Below are 15,291 nucleotides of genomic sequence, written 5' to 3'. Positions count from 1 at the left end.
TGATGTAATATTTGAATTCAGGATTGACCAAGTTATATAAGTACTTTTTACTTGTTTGTAATTTAAAAAAAACCTTAGAACACGTTTTTATTAAAATTATTATTTTGATGTTTTCAATAATTAGTATTATTCTTGAGCTGAATGTGAACAGACTTTGTTACTTAATTATTATTTCAATAAAGAAGTCTTTACAACAAAAGAAACCTTCACACTCTTAAACAAAAAAAAAACGCCTAACGCGAATCTGCTTAAAACCTTAACTTCCAAGTTTGAACTCAATCTACCCAATGGTTTAGGCTGTAGGAGCGTGGACAGACAGACAAAACAGACCGGACGGAATCGCGGGACTCACTTTTTTCGACTTCTACCATCGCAATATCATGTTTGATTAAAATCACGAGTTCGAAATTTTTTACGAATGCAAAACTTGCCATATAGTTCCTATATGTCGCAAGTAAAAAATTGATCTAGTAATTGTAATTTAGTAAGCACAATAAATTCGAGGATCGCATAAATCCCTCGAGTTCTGCAGTTAATTATAGTTTGTTGGTATTGAACGCTGGAAACCTCTTTTAGAAATTTAGGGATTTTAAGGAATTAATTTATTCAATTAATTTATCTTTAGTCTTTTTCTGACGATATTACCCCTTTTTATTTATAATATTATACAAGAAATATAGCATATACTTTTTGTTGTTTTCCAGTTTTTAGGTTTTAATTTGTATTAACCGCCCTTTCTTTGTGCATCTATTAGTTATTATGTACTATATCTTTTATGCACCTCGGTTCAACATTTTTTCATTACTTAATTTAAGTCACTCATTTTTTGCATTTAACAGTTAATTATTTCATGCGCTCTCTTCTTCCAATTTGTATCGTTGCGGTTTACTTTTAATTAATTTTATTTGTATTTACAAATATTTTGTTAAACACCATTTTTCTTAAACGTTTTATTTTCCTCCGGTTTTTGCCTGTTCTAATCTTTTATATAATTAATTGTAAAACTAAAAAAAATGTAGTTTTGTCTTTGTAAACTGACTTGACTAATTTGTTTAACTATGAGGAAATAGATATGGGTAATTAATAATTATACAAAAGTTGGGTAACTTTTGAGGATATTTTGTTTACGATAGTTATTAAATCCAACTTCTACAAATTCGGGTGTATATGATAGCTAATCTGATAATATATTGTTCCCAATCGGGCCAGTCACATTGTAAGATATTTAAAAATTTCGGAATTTGACGAGGCAACATAGTACTGATAGATGTTATACACAGTTTTGAAAGTATTATAATGAAATTTAGTACAAATTAGTAAATATAGGATTTAATAATGACCACTTAAAATCATTTAATAACAATTAAAAATAATTTTTAATATGCAATACTGGGAGAGAATAATATATCAGTTTTAAAAACATTGACATTTTACGTAACGTTATTCACTTATCTTTTACTAACTTCACATAGTTTACTAAATATTTCTATGTAATCATCAATCAAACAATATAAACAAAATCTAAAAATATTCATCGTGAAATGAAAAACTCACATATGTATTAAATTGATAAATTTTCTCAAAACAATGATAATGTTTGATAGACAATTTCTTATCCATTTAAATAAGGATTTAAGAAAAACTAAATAACCCTAGGCATAAATCAATCCATATTTGATTATTACTATCAAAATAAGACTACGTAAATGCGCAAGGAAAAAGAATTAATTAAAATATTTGTCTTGGTAATTTTCAGTTTTTTCAAGAACTAGAAGACATAAAATCATCTAGTTTTCAGTTTTTGATTAAAAGCAAATAAGAGCAATGAATTCTGAAAACAACAATAGTAGATAATCTTAAAGTTTTGAAAAATTATACTTTAAACCCTTTTTTTAACTTTTTGTTTGAACATATTTTGAGTTTAAAACAATTTTTTTCCAAAACCATGCACAGTTTTGACTTAATTTAAAAACAAGCTAATAGACAAAAGTATAAAATTGGTTGTAAGTATTACCAATATTTTTTAATAATATTTTTCCATTTAACGTACATATAGATATAGACCCCCCTCCCATAGTAAAAAATGCTCGTTTTTAACTGTTCTACACAAATTCGTCATTAAACTTTGTCGCCTGAGTTATCGTTCTCTCTCCAAGAACACTAATATTTTCCTTATTTGCTTTTTCCTCGTATCGTAAAAAAAATGCCTCTGTTCTTTGTTTTCGGCCTCAACAATCCTTCGCCCTTGTTTGAATTCTGCAACCGAAGGCTCTTTTTGTTCTATATTAGAAAACAGAAAGCACAACTGAAAAGAAACTTCTTGTCAAAACTGATAGCATTTCAATTCAGACCAGATACAACAATAGAAGTCGATATAAGTCATTCATTTTGACTTTCGAGTGTGAGTTTCGATACTCGATAATAAGACATACTTTTGAAAAAGTGCGATATCTTAAAAAGTTTGGATAGTTGTCATGATTTTATAATTCGTTAAATACTATCGTTAACAATTCTTAATATATACTTAAAATCAAAAACTTAAACTAAATTGTTGAAAAATATTAACTTGCAATTTATACTTTTTACATTATCATTTGGTGAATTAATACAAGAGTAAAATTTATTACAGTTGTCAATTAATAGATTTAAGGGACTATTTACACCATAGTTTGATCTGCTAAAATTAGTTTTCAATAGTTTCTGGAGTCTTATACTGGAAGGATTAAAACTAAAGTTTAAACTACCAAGAACTGATGGTGATGAAATGTGTCCGTTTATTATTCCAACAATAAAACAAAACTGCAAGTACATCCTATGATTTGTCAAAGAAGGAAGATTTATGAGAGAAAGTCTTTGTGAATAAGGCGGTAATGTATGAATTTCATGAAACCACGGAAGGGATAGTAGACAAAAACGCAAAAATCTTTTCGGAATGGCTTCGAGTCTTGTGACGTGTACGGCGGAGTAGTACGGTGACCATAATGTACAAGCATATTCCAGGACTCACAAATCAAACAAAAAGCAATTTTTAAACATATGGAACACGGAAATCACGGCCAAATCTCTTAATAAAACCCAGGACTCTATTTGCTTTTTTAACTATGAAGTTAATATGTTCATTAAATATAAGTTTAGGATCTAAGACAACACCCAAGTCAGAAAATACATATACTCTACTCAAAGGACAAGAATCAAAAATGTAACTAAAAACGATTGGAACTTTTTTGCTTGTAAAACTCATAGTTTTACATTTGTCAACATTTAAAACAAGACGATTATTACTGAAACATTCCTGAATAATGTTAAGTCTTCTTGCAAGAGAAGGCATTCAGTTGTAGAGTTAATTTTTTTTTATTTCAATGTCATCAGCATATATTAGGACAGACGAATTTCGTATGATCGAAGCCAAGTCATTTATTCATAAAACAAATAGAAAAAGACCAAGGTGACTTCCCTAGGGGACACCAGAATTTAACACTATAACATCTATCTTGCCAATATTTGGAGATCCAGTTTATAAAACAATCGTTGTGATAGTCTTAAAAGTAATGTTTTATGACACAATTTATCAAAGGCCTTGCTGAAATCAGTAAAGATACAACCAACTTCTTCACGTTTTTCAAAAATATCTAAACAAAGGGACGTAAAGTTATACAGATTAGTAACTGTTGAATGCTTTTTAACAAAACCATGCTGGTAACCACATATAATTGAACTACAGTTAAAGAAAGGACGCTACATACGATTGACTCAAATAGTTTAGGTATCACAGATAGTTTCGCAATAGGTCGGTAGTTTATTATTTCGTTTTTAGGACCTTTTTTGTGTACTGGTATTATGAAGAAGCTCTTCCAGATAAAAGGAAACAGCTAGTTACTTAAAGACGTGTTGAAAAGAACACATAACGGATGTGCTAAATACGCATCACATTTCTTTAAAATGAATGATGGTACACCGTCGGGACTAGGACTAAAACATTCGTTGTAGAATACTATTAAGGACAGTATCTTCACTTATAACGAAATTGATAGAATTTAAGTGGGGGAAATTTATAACAGTGGTAGATGTGTCAGGAAAACTAATATTATTGTTATCTACAAAAGCATCTTTGAAGTAGTTTGCATTACTCAATACTCATTACTATTTGTTGTCGAATCAGTCATTAAGTTAGGGTACCCACATGTTTTCTTCTTACGATTAACGACTTTCCAAAAACCATCAGGATTATTTTTAAGGTTTAATTCAATTTTCCTAATGTAGACATCATATAGAATGTTATAGTAGTTTGATTATACTTTATCCAAGCTTTGCTACTTTGGTTTTTTAAGTCTTAAACATGAGAATTAAACCATGGTGGAACACTTTAGAGTCTTTTTAAATGGAATCGTTTTGTAGAAACAATCAAAATGAGTTTAATAAAAAATGTTACACATATCGTCAGTATTTAAGTTACAAAATAAGTGATCTCAATTGACCGTACATAATAAGTTAAAAAGGATTTCAAGATTACACCAACTAAAGTTGAATTCTAGTTGTTGTTATTAGATAGCATATGAGGTGAAGCCATGTTGGCTGGATGGTGGCGATCTTCGTCCACAACTTTGACAGCAGAAGAAATCACAGCTGCTTCAGAGCATATGGTTTCGGACAAAAATACCAGATCGAATGTTTTTCCAAAACGGTTCTTCAAACCGTTGGGTTGACTAAGCCACATGAAGACATACAAGCTGTTAATAAAAACTCGTTTAAAGATGACGCGTTTATTGAAATGTAGAAGTTATCGTCGTCAATTTGAATCCAATTGAGATTGGGTAAATTAAAATCACCAACAACCAGTACTTCGTCTTCAGGCTCCAAAAGAATATGAATACTTTCTATACAGTTGTTTAGTGTTTCATAAATCTCGTTCTCGGAGTTTGGAGGTAAACATATATGCTGTGCTGGTACAATAAATAAATGTCCTGTTGCCATTTTACTTTTCAAGCATAATATTTCGATAACCAGTGAAAGTATTGTTGAAAGCGACAAGAATTCCGCCACCAATGGCGTTTGAATCGTCTGAGTTATGACGATCACGTTTAAAGACTTGATAAGAGGAGTTAGAAAGCTCCTAGTCCGAGATGGAGTTGTTAAGACATGTTTCCGTCAATATTATGATATCGTGACGAAGATTGTTAATGTTTTTGTAAGCCATGTTGGTCTTTGTCCGAAGTCCATTTACGTGTTGGTAGTAGCTGGTAGTTCAGAAAGAAACAATATTTTTTGCCCTACGGTAAAAAAACCGATTTGGTTTATCGTGGCAATGTATTTACATACAGTGCGTTCAGACGATTCGATATTTTGACATATAGTGCGTCATTTTTCATCTGGGCTACTGTCGAATAATGTATTGCTAGTATATAGTCGTTTTTGTGTACGAGTACGAGTACTGTGTAGGGTTGAGTACGGTGTACGGTTAAATATCGAATCGTGTGAACGGGCTCTAAGACTATCAGGTGATACAACATAACTCATAACAAGATAGAAGAACAGAGGAGAAAGATTAACAGATAGAAAACACATGACAATCAAGATGATAATCCATTTTTGATTTAGGTGATCAATGGGAACTAATGCTTTAACAGTGGCAAGGCTATTGCCTTGAAAAAAGAAAACAATTTAAAAAAGCGAAAATAATAAATTCAGTAATTCAACTATTTTAATATAATACTTATGAATTTGCTAACCCAACAATTTTGTGACAATTGAATATTAAATACCATTTATAAATTGAACTCACAGTTAAAAGATAGTGAGCTATCTTATTATTATTCGGTAGCGAGAGGTTTTGATCAAATAAAATATAAGTGACAGGTTCAGAATTAATGAAAATTCATAAACAGTTGCTGAAGTTAATGGATTAATCACTATAATCAGTTATTGCTCTTTTAGAAAAGGCAACAAACATAACGAAATTAATCAAAATTCCTTACCTGTTTTTTTCTTAAGTTCTATAATAATATGAATTTTTCCTTGAGGTTCAAGATTAATCTGAAAAAAATAAAGAAAAAACTATTACATTAATTTTAATAGTCATCATCATAGTATCCGTAAAATTTGGCGGATAACCCAAAAACATCTTTGTGTCATTAAAATTAAAAATTCTAATTTGTATTAACGAGTCGTACACTTCTTTATTAAGTACAGTAGTAGGTTTAGCTAATTTGTAGGGGAAATAAATAAAATCCAGACTACTTGTACACTGACTAAAACATAAATATCAGTAAAAATCATTTATCAGATGATATCTTTGAAATACATTTTTAACTTTTTTGGTGAATCTACGTGCAACGAAAAATAAAATTAAAGAAATATGTAGATAAAAACATAACAAAAAACATAATAGACCAAAAAGAAAGGCCTCTAATTGCGGTTAACATTGAAACAGTCGTTGATCAATTTTCAAATTACCATCTTTGAACATTCCAACGAAAGAAGACATATTTTCGAAAGATATGCAGCTCCGCCTACAAATAAGATGGATAAAAAGCTTAGCTATATAACACAAACTTGTCCAAGCCATCTTAATCTCAGCTTTTGGTGATGTTGAAAAAGAAAATTGTTCTCAAACTGGAGAAAGTTCACACTACTCATTTTAATTGATTTTCCGTCTGCCATATTAAAAATATTTAAAAGTTGTTAATTTAAATAATATAATATCATTTAATTTTTCATATAATGTTGCAGGACTAAATAATAAGGGTTTCTTTATGGTTTTTTATAAGTTTATTAATCAATTTGGAAGAATTTTGCTATATGCAACTTTTATAACCGAAAATAATATATATATGTAGTATAGATATTTGAACCCAAATTTATTAATTTTGAATTTAAGTACCAGCTATTCGAGCACAGTCAAAAAGAAGAGCCAGCGGGGTTTGTTTTTCGGATATAAGAAGGATATGAAGCTTGTAAATTGTGATTTTCGGGTTATTGATTGTCCATTAGACGTGACTTGAGGTCTTTCTATGACGACTCAGGAATCAAACCCTATGAGACTTTCATAAACTTATGTGGAACCAAAATAATAGAGCTCAATACCAAATAAATCTTAACAGTTTCCTTCACAGTTATCAGAAATATAACTCGATTAAGTTAGAAGAGATCATGAAAGCATCATATCCGAGAATTTTGTGCAACATTACAAAAGCACAAGATAGCATTATAGCACCTATTATAAGACCTTGTGTTGCTACAAGGTCCCAGAAGCTAGACGGTTATCAAATTGTATGAACTCCAAGGACTTAATTGAATTTGGTGAAAAATTTTAAATCTATTCGGAATTGAGGCCCACGCTTTTGGCAGACCATTTTAAAAATTTGATAGCCCCAGTTCATGAAGTAAAGAACTTTCATTTTGCACCTCCCGGTATTTATAATGGAGTTTTGGACACATATAATCAACGAAGAAGTAAATGTAGCAATGAACATAATATAGAATATACCTACTAGAGGAATTTTTTAAGTATAGAATCGTTGCGTAGAGTTAATCAGCAAGCTTACTGCAGTTTACAACGAGGTGTTGGGAACAGGTATGATTCTATAAGAACTTAGTGAATCAATCATTTTCCCTATCGACAAAAAAGGAAGCTGGGGCGGAATCGGCTAACGTGATAATTGACTATAATATCCGTGTTTTGCGCAGTTTACAACTAATGAAGTACAGAACGGAAAAGATAAATATTAGGAGCGGAATGCTCCTGGTGACTACTGAGTACCGCCTTAACAAAAGAATATAATATAATATTTGAGATAGCAACTGTTCCTGCAAGCTTTAAAAGGCAAATATATATCCAATGCACAAAAAAGGATCATACGATAATCCCAAAAATTACAAAGGCATCTCTTTTTTGATCGTCGTATATACTATACAAATTAGGAATGTCTTCTAAAACTGTAGTTCTATTAAAAGCAATATACGAGAACAATGTGGCGTATGTATGGGATGGCTTACTTTACTCTTCATCTTCTTATAAATGATACCGTAGAAGCGACCAGTGGAGGAATCCATGAATAATTTTCGTGCGTTTTCATACCGCTTTATGGGGCACAAGTTTGGGGTTTTGGGGATTTCGAAGAAGTCGAAAAATTTCTCAGGCATTTTATAAAAAGGATTTTTCGATTACCAGCTTGCACACCAAACTTTATGCTGCATTTAGAAACAACCGTTCCACCATTATTTTTCGACACTCTTAAGATTTACTTTGAATATATTATTAAAATATTGTAGATGGATGAGGGAAGGTTACTAAAACAAATACTGCAGCACACCTTAACTTATAGGGGAAATCTTGTCATGAAGTGAGTAAGATGGAATTGTCAATTTAAAATTATTTTGTGTTAAATAAAGTTTTCAACTAACTAACTAACTAAGAGGAAGAGGCATACTCCCAACTTGGTAAAGCAAACCAATCCTGTTAAGCGAAAAGCAAATACAATAAAATGCAGCAGAAACCTCAGAGAGTGAAGACTCTGGGCGCCCCGATTACGTCTCAGAGGGAGGTAAAGGGCGATTTAGGTCTCCGAAGAATAGGTTCGAGATTCTATCGGAGCAGAAAAGAGAAGGTGCCACCAAATAGGACCTACCGTGTTGGCCTACAGGACATACAACAGGTATGTTAGTTTTCCACAATAAACAAAACAAAAGCCGTATTCGGTATAGTACTTCTCCGAAGAAAACAAAACAAAATTTATATAAAGAAGTGCTAGTGGAGGCCACATCTAATTTCTTCAGCTTTACGCCTAAAAGCGAAAAATTAAAGACGGTCCTACTGGGGCGCTCTTAACTGAGCTCCTTCAAATAGCCATTGACAATCTCGATTTTATTGGGGTCAAGCCTTTCACTACGGTGAAGTCCAGGCGATTTGGTAACAGGCTGCCTATGTTTCTCGTAATATTATCGCCCCAAAGTAGGATTCAGAGTCTGAGGGAAATCACACTCCTCGACTATCAAGCCAAACAATGTACGAAGTGTCAAAGGTTTGGCCATGCTGGAGCCAATATGCAGTTGCGCTGCGTCAAGTGCTCAGAAACCCTCATTTAGGCAGAATGTAAGCTGGAAAATGAGCGGGTTGAGAATTTAACCCAGCTCAAGTGTGTCCTTTGTGGAAACCAAGAGCACCTGGCTAACTGTAGGGGTTGCCCTTCTAAGGTTCAACAAATGAAACAAAAACAAGCCAGTCGAAAAGCCGAACAGTTCGGCATTCTCCAACACAAAAATTCGTGGATCCCAAATTTTCCTACGCAATAATGGTGTCAAGGAATGGGAACACTAACGGTTGTCCCAAAGGCCACGGTGCCTAAGGTACCAGAGATGCAGCCTGACATTGCAACCTTGTTGTTGAGCATTCAAGGTCAACTAACAGGGCTTCAAAGTCAGATAAAGGAGCAAAGCCAAGGGTAGATCATCTCTCTTCTTTGTTGCCTGGCCTGGCGCAATTAAGACCATAATGGACGTGCTGCCGGAGACGGGCCAAAAGGTCCTAGCTCTGAATGTAAATTCACTGTTCAGGATTGAATGAAGAGCAAACATGTTCCAATTGTTAAAAGACTTCAGTCCCGATGTGTTTATGGCTAGCGAAACCAAGTTTAACCACAAACACAAAAATAATAGATAATACAATTTCGTAAAAAAATACTTTCCCAACTCTACTAAAGGGGCGGTGTCGCTCTCATTATACGAAAAGGCATTAAATATAAAGTCATTTACCACGATGGATTGCGATAGCTTAAGACGCTAAAAGTTTGCGTTGTACTCATCTCTCTCACTCAAGGGAAGCGGATGAATATGATTGCACTTGATGCCGCTGGAGGTCCGCAGGAGTAAGTAAGTAAGTATATAATTCATTTATTTACATTTTAAAGTGAGTCCGCAGGATACTTACTTTGCTTTTGAACTCGAGATTCTTTTTAGGGAACTTAAACTGAGCTTGGAAGAAAACTATTTCATCTTGACCGGCGATTTGAACGCAAAACATGAAGATTGGGGAAATCGACATGTTCATCCCAGAGTTAACCATCATTTTAATTTGAAAAATCTTTACAGCGTTGAATAAGGCGTCGACCTATTGGCTACGGAAAAGTCATCGTATCCAAGAAGCGGCTCCTTTCTGTATCTTTTGCTGTACGACATCAAACTGACAATTACAGACAAAGTGGGTTATCACCCTCGAATCTGCTTACGAGTACGGACTGGCTGCACATTTGAACGAACGCTTGGAGTTGGAGGAATACGATGCAACGCACTCTTACAATTACAGTAAGATGCGTTGGTCTCGTTTCACCAAAACCTTAGCGAGAGATCAACAGAAACCTGACAAAAACAGAAATTTTAAAACATTTACAACAGGTGGAAGAAACAATAAAACGTGGTTTTGCCAGCTACCTACGAAAAAACCTCGTCAGACCAATAGCGGGGAGACCATCCGGACCAGCGGATTTATGAATGTTGAGATCTTTAAGAACTTTCGCCACAGTTCGAGTAAGAAAAAATATGGGTTTATCAATAGAGCTATATAAAGGAGTGTCATTGACAACAAGCGTAGGAACCGAGGAAGAGGATAAATTCCTCATGAGTCATACTAGTAATTTGCACTGAAGTCTACGTCACTACCGAGGAGCATAGTGACCAGTTAAAGGTCCTGAAGAAATTGTTGAGACTGTCCCAGTTAGCTTTCTCGTAATTTCACACGGTTCTCTTTAGAGCTATTTTTTTAACTGATGTGCTTAGAGGCGTCAATACACTGATTGTGCTTTATCAGGATCAGAAATGAGAAACAAGTGAAGTATATTTTCTGCTAGACCGTTAACGTCTGATATTCGAGAAGGCTCATTGACAAGCTGAGTAAGATGGTTAAGCTTAGCAAAAATTTCAGTACACATTCCTTAGGGTGTTGTCTGTCATTGCAATACATAAAATCCAAAAAATTAAAACAGACGAATTTTTAAGTATATCACTGTATAAGATTTTTTAAAATGTCGTGAAAAAAAGATGTTGAAAACAACAATTTGTATAAGAAAAATTAGTTTGAAGCCAACAGCCAAAATTTTTAAAAGATATCAAAGCCGAAAATTTTTAACAACTTTTTGTAATGTTTTTTTTAGGTTTTTATTTTTTGTATGAACGTACGTAAGCACGCATGCAAAGACATATCTCTACAAATCGTTTATTTCGATTCCAGGGACCCTGAAACCTCAAGAAATGACACAATTTTCAATTTGAAAAGTCGGACCGATTATAATAACTTCCGATGGGAAGTTAATAATATCGCGGAAGCCTTGCGTAGCTCTCAAAAACCTTATGAGCAAAATGTGCATTGCATTGATTTCACAATATCAATGCTTTTTTCACATTTCCTTCCCTTATACACAAGAGTTATGAATTGTACCTGCCAACATTCATATTTGAGACTCGAGCAAACGTCAACATTTTATCCGCACTCGGATCGTTTTTCTATTTTGATCTGCAGTGAAGGGCATGTATTTGTAATGTAGTACATATCAGCCTTCGCTACTGATATTTTTGCCAAAAAAAGCCCACCTATTGGTATTGTGGTTATAGTATGCTATCCACTAGTGAAGTCTTGTGGTATGATACTGTTAAAGGACATTTGGGATTTTTCGTATTGACTATAGTTTTCCAATAATTGTTATTGGTGAGTTGGATGAAGATGAAACTTTATTAAGACGCAGTGCATAAACAGTCTTATCTTTGTTCAATGAAAGGTAGTCCGGATTCAATCAACACATTAGTATTTGGAGAGTTTCTTTAAGCTATTGGGGCGAGTATAATTGCAGTGTTGTATTCATGTAGATAATTTGATGATTGTTATCCACTAGTGACGTTTAGTGTTGAAGGACATTTGGGGCTTTTTTCCTATTGAGTACTGAGCGACTATAGTTGCGGTGTTGTATTCAGGTAGATAGAATGATTGATGTTACGTTTTTTTGTATATTGTGCGCTCACTGAAGGGGTTATGAATACCCTTATAATGATAAAAAAGAGTGGAAGCACTTAGGAAAGGAGGATAGGATTAGAAAGAAGAAACCGATGCACATTGGTTTTGAATGTCTGCATATTGTAAAGAAGGAATTCCTGTGCTTAACAGAGGGGCACAAAGGTAAACTGATATGCATCGCTAGTAGTGTAGCGGTGTTTAAGAGAAGCAGATGTCTCGGTAAGAGAACGATCTCCTATAATTTGTAGAGCTTTTTTTTCAATTCTATCAAGAACACTCAAGTATGTTATTGGGGGATCAGCATAAATATGATAGTAAACCCGACTTACAGACGAATAAAATCTTGGAAGATTATAGCTTGATCAGAATGGGTAGAAAACTTCTTTCATAGTCGGAGAAAAGCCAAACACTTAGCAGAATTTTTGGCGATGTCAAATATGTGATCACTCCACAACAAGTGGTTTGTAAAGCACATACCTAGGACTGATAGTTGTGCAGTCTCTTCGATGTAAGTTTCACTCTTCGAAAGTGGAATCGGGGGAGGGTTAAGGTTTTGCAACAGTAGACAACATTGAGATTTCGAAGCATTAAATTCTACACCGATCAGAATTCAATGAGCTTATCATACGCTGCCGTTGGTAGACCACATCCGAAGAAAATGAAAATCTAAAAACGAATATTGAAAGCTAAGAGGACTGCCATTACCGAAACAATTTTTTGGGTTGCGTTGGAGATAAAACGGAGCCGTGGTGTACACTAACGATATCTGATTTGAATCCGTCTATTACTTCTTGAATTGAACGGTCCGAAAGATAATTTCTAACCCAACAATACCAAATGCACGCATTTTCGAGTGCAGTAATCTTACTTTCTCCAAAACGTGGTAAGGATTATTTCCACTGTTCGGTGAGATGAGCCATGAGATCATTAGTGGAACTATTGCTTTGAAAGCCAAGTTGGCAGTCATAGCGAAGCTGCCGTTCCTCTAGACATTTCTTAAGCTGATAACAATTAATCAACGATTCCATGACTTCAGAAAGGGGGGACGTTTGTGCTATCGGTCGGTAATTTGCGGGAGAAGAAGATTCGCCTTTTTGGGGATTGGCTAAACAAATGCAGTTTTCCAACTACTCGGAAGAAGCCCAGAAGAATAGGATAGATGGAAAAGCTTACGCAGTGGTTTTGCTAGCCACCAAAAGAAGACAATTCTTCAGAATAATAGCATTGATACTATCCGTACCAGTGGATTTATGAATGAAGGGAATGCACTTACTGTGTTCTGGTAGGTATTTTTTTTTTATTATTCCCTTTGTGTTGCTTTTTTTTATATATATGTAAGTGCTATGGCTTGTTTCTATTATATCGTCGCATAAGAGGTTTGTATTTCTTTGTTAAAGAATTCGTTATCTGCAATGGGATATGGATACTGTTTAACATCAACCGGATTATCATTGGTCGTCCTAACAGTGTATATAGTCTATAATATCTGAAATAGGTAACGGTCCTATGCTGTTATTAACCTTCATCAGTCTATATATGTCTGCTTTATTAATATTATTTTCCCCAATTATGCAACTACATATATCTGCTCTGCAATCCAAGTCACTATCGATTAAGCATAGTGAACTGTTAAAGTTCCTGAAAAAGTCGTTGTGACCGTTCCAGTTGGCTTTCTCATATTGCCATACGGTTCTCGTAGGGTTTTTTGGCTTGTAAATTAGTCTGAAGTGCCTAGAGGCGATAATAAACAAACCGCAGATTAATTAGGATCTTGAACCCGAAAACAAATGTAACCTAAAAATAGTTCGCCGCGAGTGTTAAGTGAACTAAGTAATAAACCCAAAAATAAATAAATAAATTAAAAGAGAGACGAAACCACGAGGGAGTGTAAGAGTATTTCCCAAGTAGCATAAGCAAAAGAGGCCAAAAAAAGCCCTACCAGCGTGGAATAATCTGCAAGATCTTAATGTAAGAAATTATTTTAAGAATTACAAAGTGAAACAATTATTAATTTTTATATTTTTGTATTTTAAAGCAAGATTTAAACAGATTTTATAGGGCTTTTCTTGATCAAAATAAGAAACAAAACGTATTAACTTGAACAAAACTTCTTTAATACTAATGAAAAATATTATTTTGATTACCTAGAAACAGTGAAAAATAAATAAGCTTTAATTTGATTATTCTGAGCAAAGAAATCATTAAGTACAGTGATATTTCATATCGTAAGAGATGAAGCCTCTTACAGTTCGGCCATCATGACTCTAAATCGTCCTCGATTTACAATTACATGCAACAACATTTACATCAACATAACATTTTTCTTTCAAATTACTATTGTTCTTTTAAATTCTCTTACATCTATAGACTTTTAAACAAAATTGAGTACATCATTAATGAATACAATTAACGTTATGAAAAAATGTGTTTTAATCATAGACATAGGTGTATCAGTTTTTTTTTTCTACTGTTCAATTTGGAAACAAAAAATAAAAAACATAATGACAAAGTTTTAACATTTAAAAAAAAAAAAAAACTTTTACATAAAATTGATAAAATAAAAAAAAATCCGATTAAATTTATTGATGCAAAATTAGAGATTATGTTTGAACATAAGGCTTCATGTTCTCAGGGCAACACACCCCTTTATACGGCACGCGAGATATTTGGATATTTTCTACGTCTTCTGTAACGGTCATTAGGCAAGACTTTTTTAACCTCATAGGGACCTTTATATTTAGCTATCAATTTTTTGTTTAATCCTGGAGTATTTACAACGCTTTTGATTAGGACATCACCGACTTTGTATTTCAAAGGTGGCTTATGATGTTTATCAAAATTAATTTTGTTTTTGTTTTGGCTTTTGACAGTTTTTTCGTTTGCAAATTTTCGGAGCTCTTCTAAATTTCTAGGTTCTTTCTGTAATATATTTTCTCTTCGATATTCTTTTAAGTTGTCCATGACAAACACCAAAAAGGAGTACACTAGGGCAAGCACCTCTTGTTTTGTGTGTTACTTAGAGCAAACTCAACCTTTTTGAGATGTAACATTCAACTACCTGAATCCATTTCACTTTCTTTCGACAGCATAGGGGTAAGGCACCTGTGTTTTCGTTCAACCTGGCCGTTGGACTGAGGTGAGCTAGTGGCCACCTGAATATCTTGAATGTTATACTTTTTACAGAAATCGCCTAAGGTAAAACAACTGACCCTATCTGAAATGATGCGTGTTGGCTTACTATAGTATACAAAATAAGATTCAAGGCATTGAATTACTTCCTTAGTCGTCGTATTTTT

General features: G+C 33.6%; 1 protein-coding gene across 2 annotated transcripts in view; it reads right to left on the bottom strand.

The window, feature by feature from the left end:
• Positions 1–15,291, bottom strand: part of LOC129942955 (protein kinase C) — a 123,375-nt gene that overhangs the window by 53,705 nt on the left and 54,379 nt on the right. For both annotated transcript variants that reach the window (XM_056052130.1, XM_056052131.1), the window contains exon 3: positions 5,973–6,030. In XM_056052130.1, the coding sequence (XP_055908105.1) occupies positions 5,973–6,030 (58 nt within the window). The remainder of the gene's footprint in view (positions 1–5,972; positions 6,031–15,291) is intronic.

The sequence above is a fragment of the Eupeodes corollae genome, chromosome 1, assembly GCF_945859685.1.
Source record: "Eupeodes corollae chromosome 1, idEupCoro1.1, whole genome shotgun sequence".
Lineage (NCBI taxonomy): Eukaryota > Metazoa > Arthropoda > Insecta > Diptera > Syrphidae > Eupeodes > Eupeodes corollae.
The sequence above is the reverse complement of the archived record's forward strand: the minus strand, read 5'-3'. Positions and strand labels throughout refer to the sequence as shown.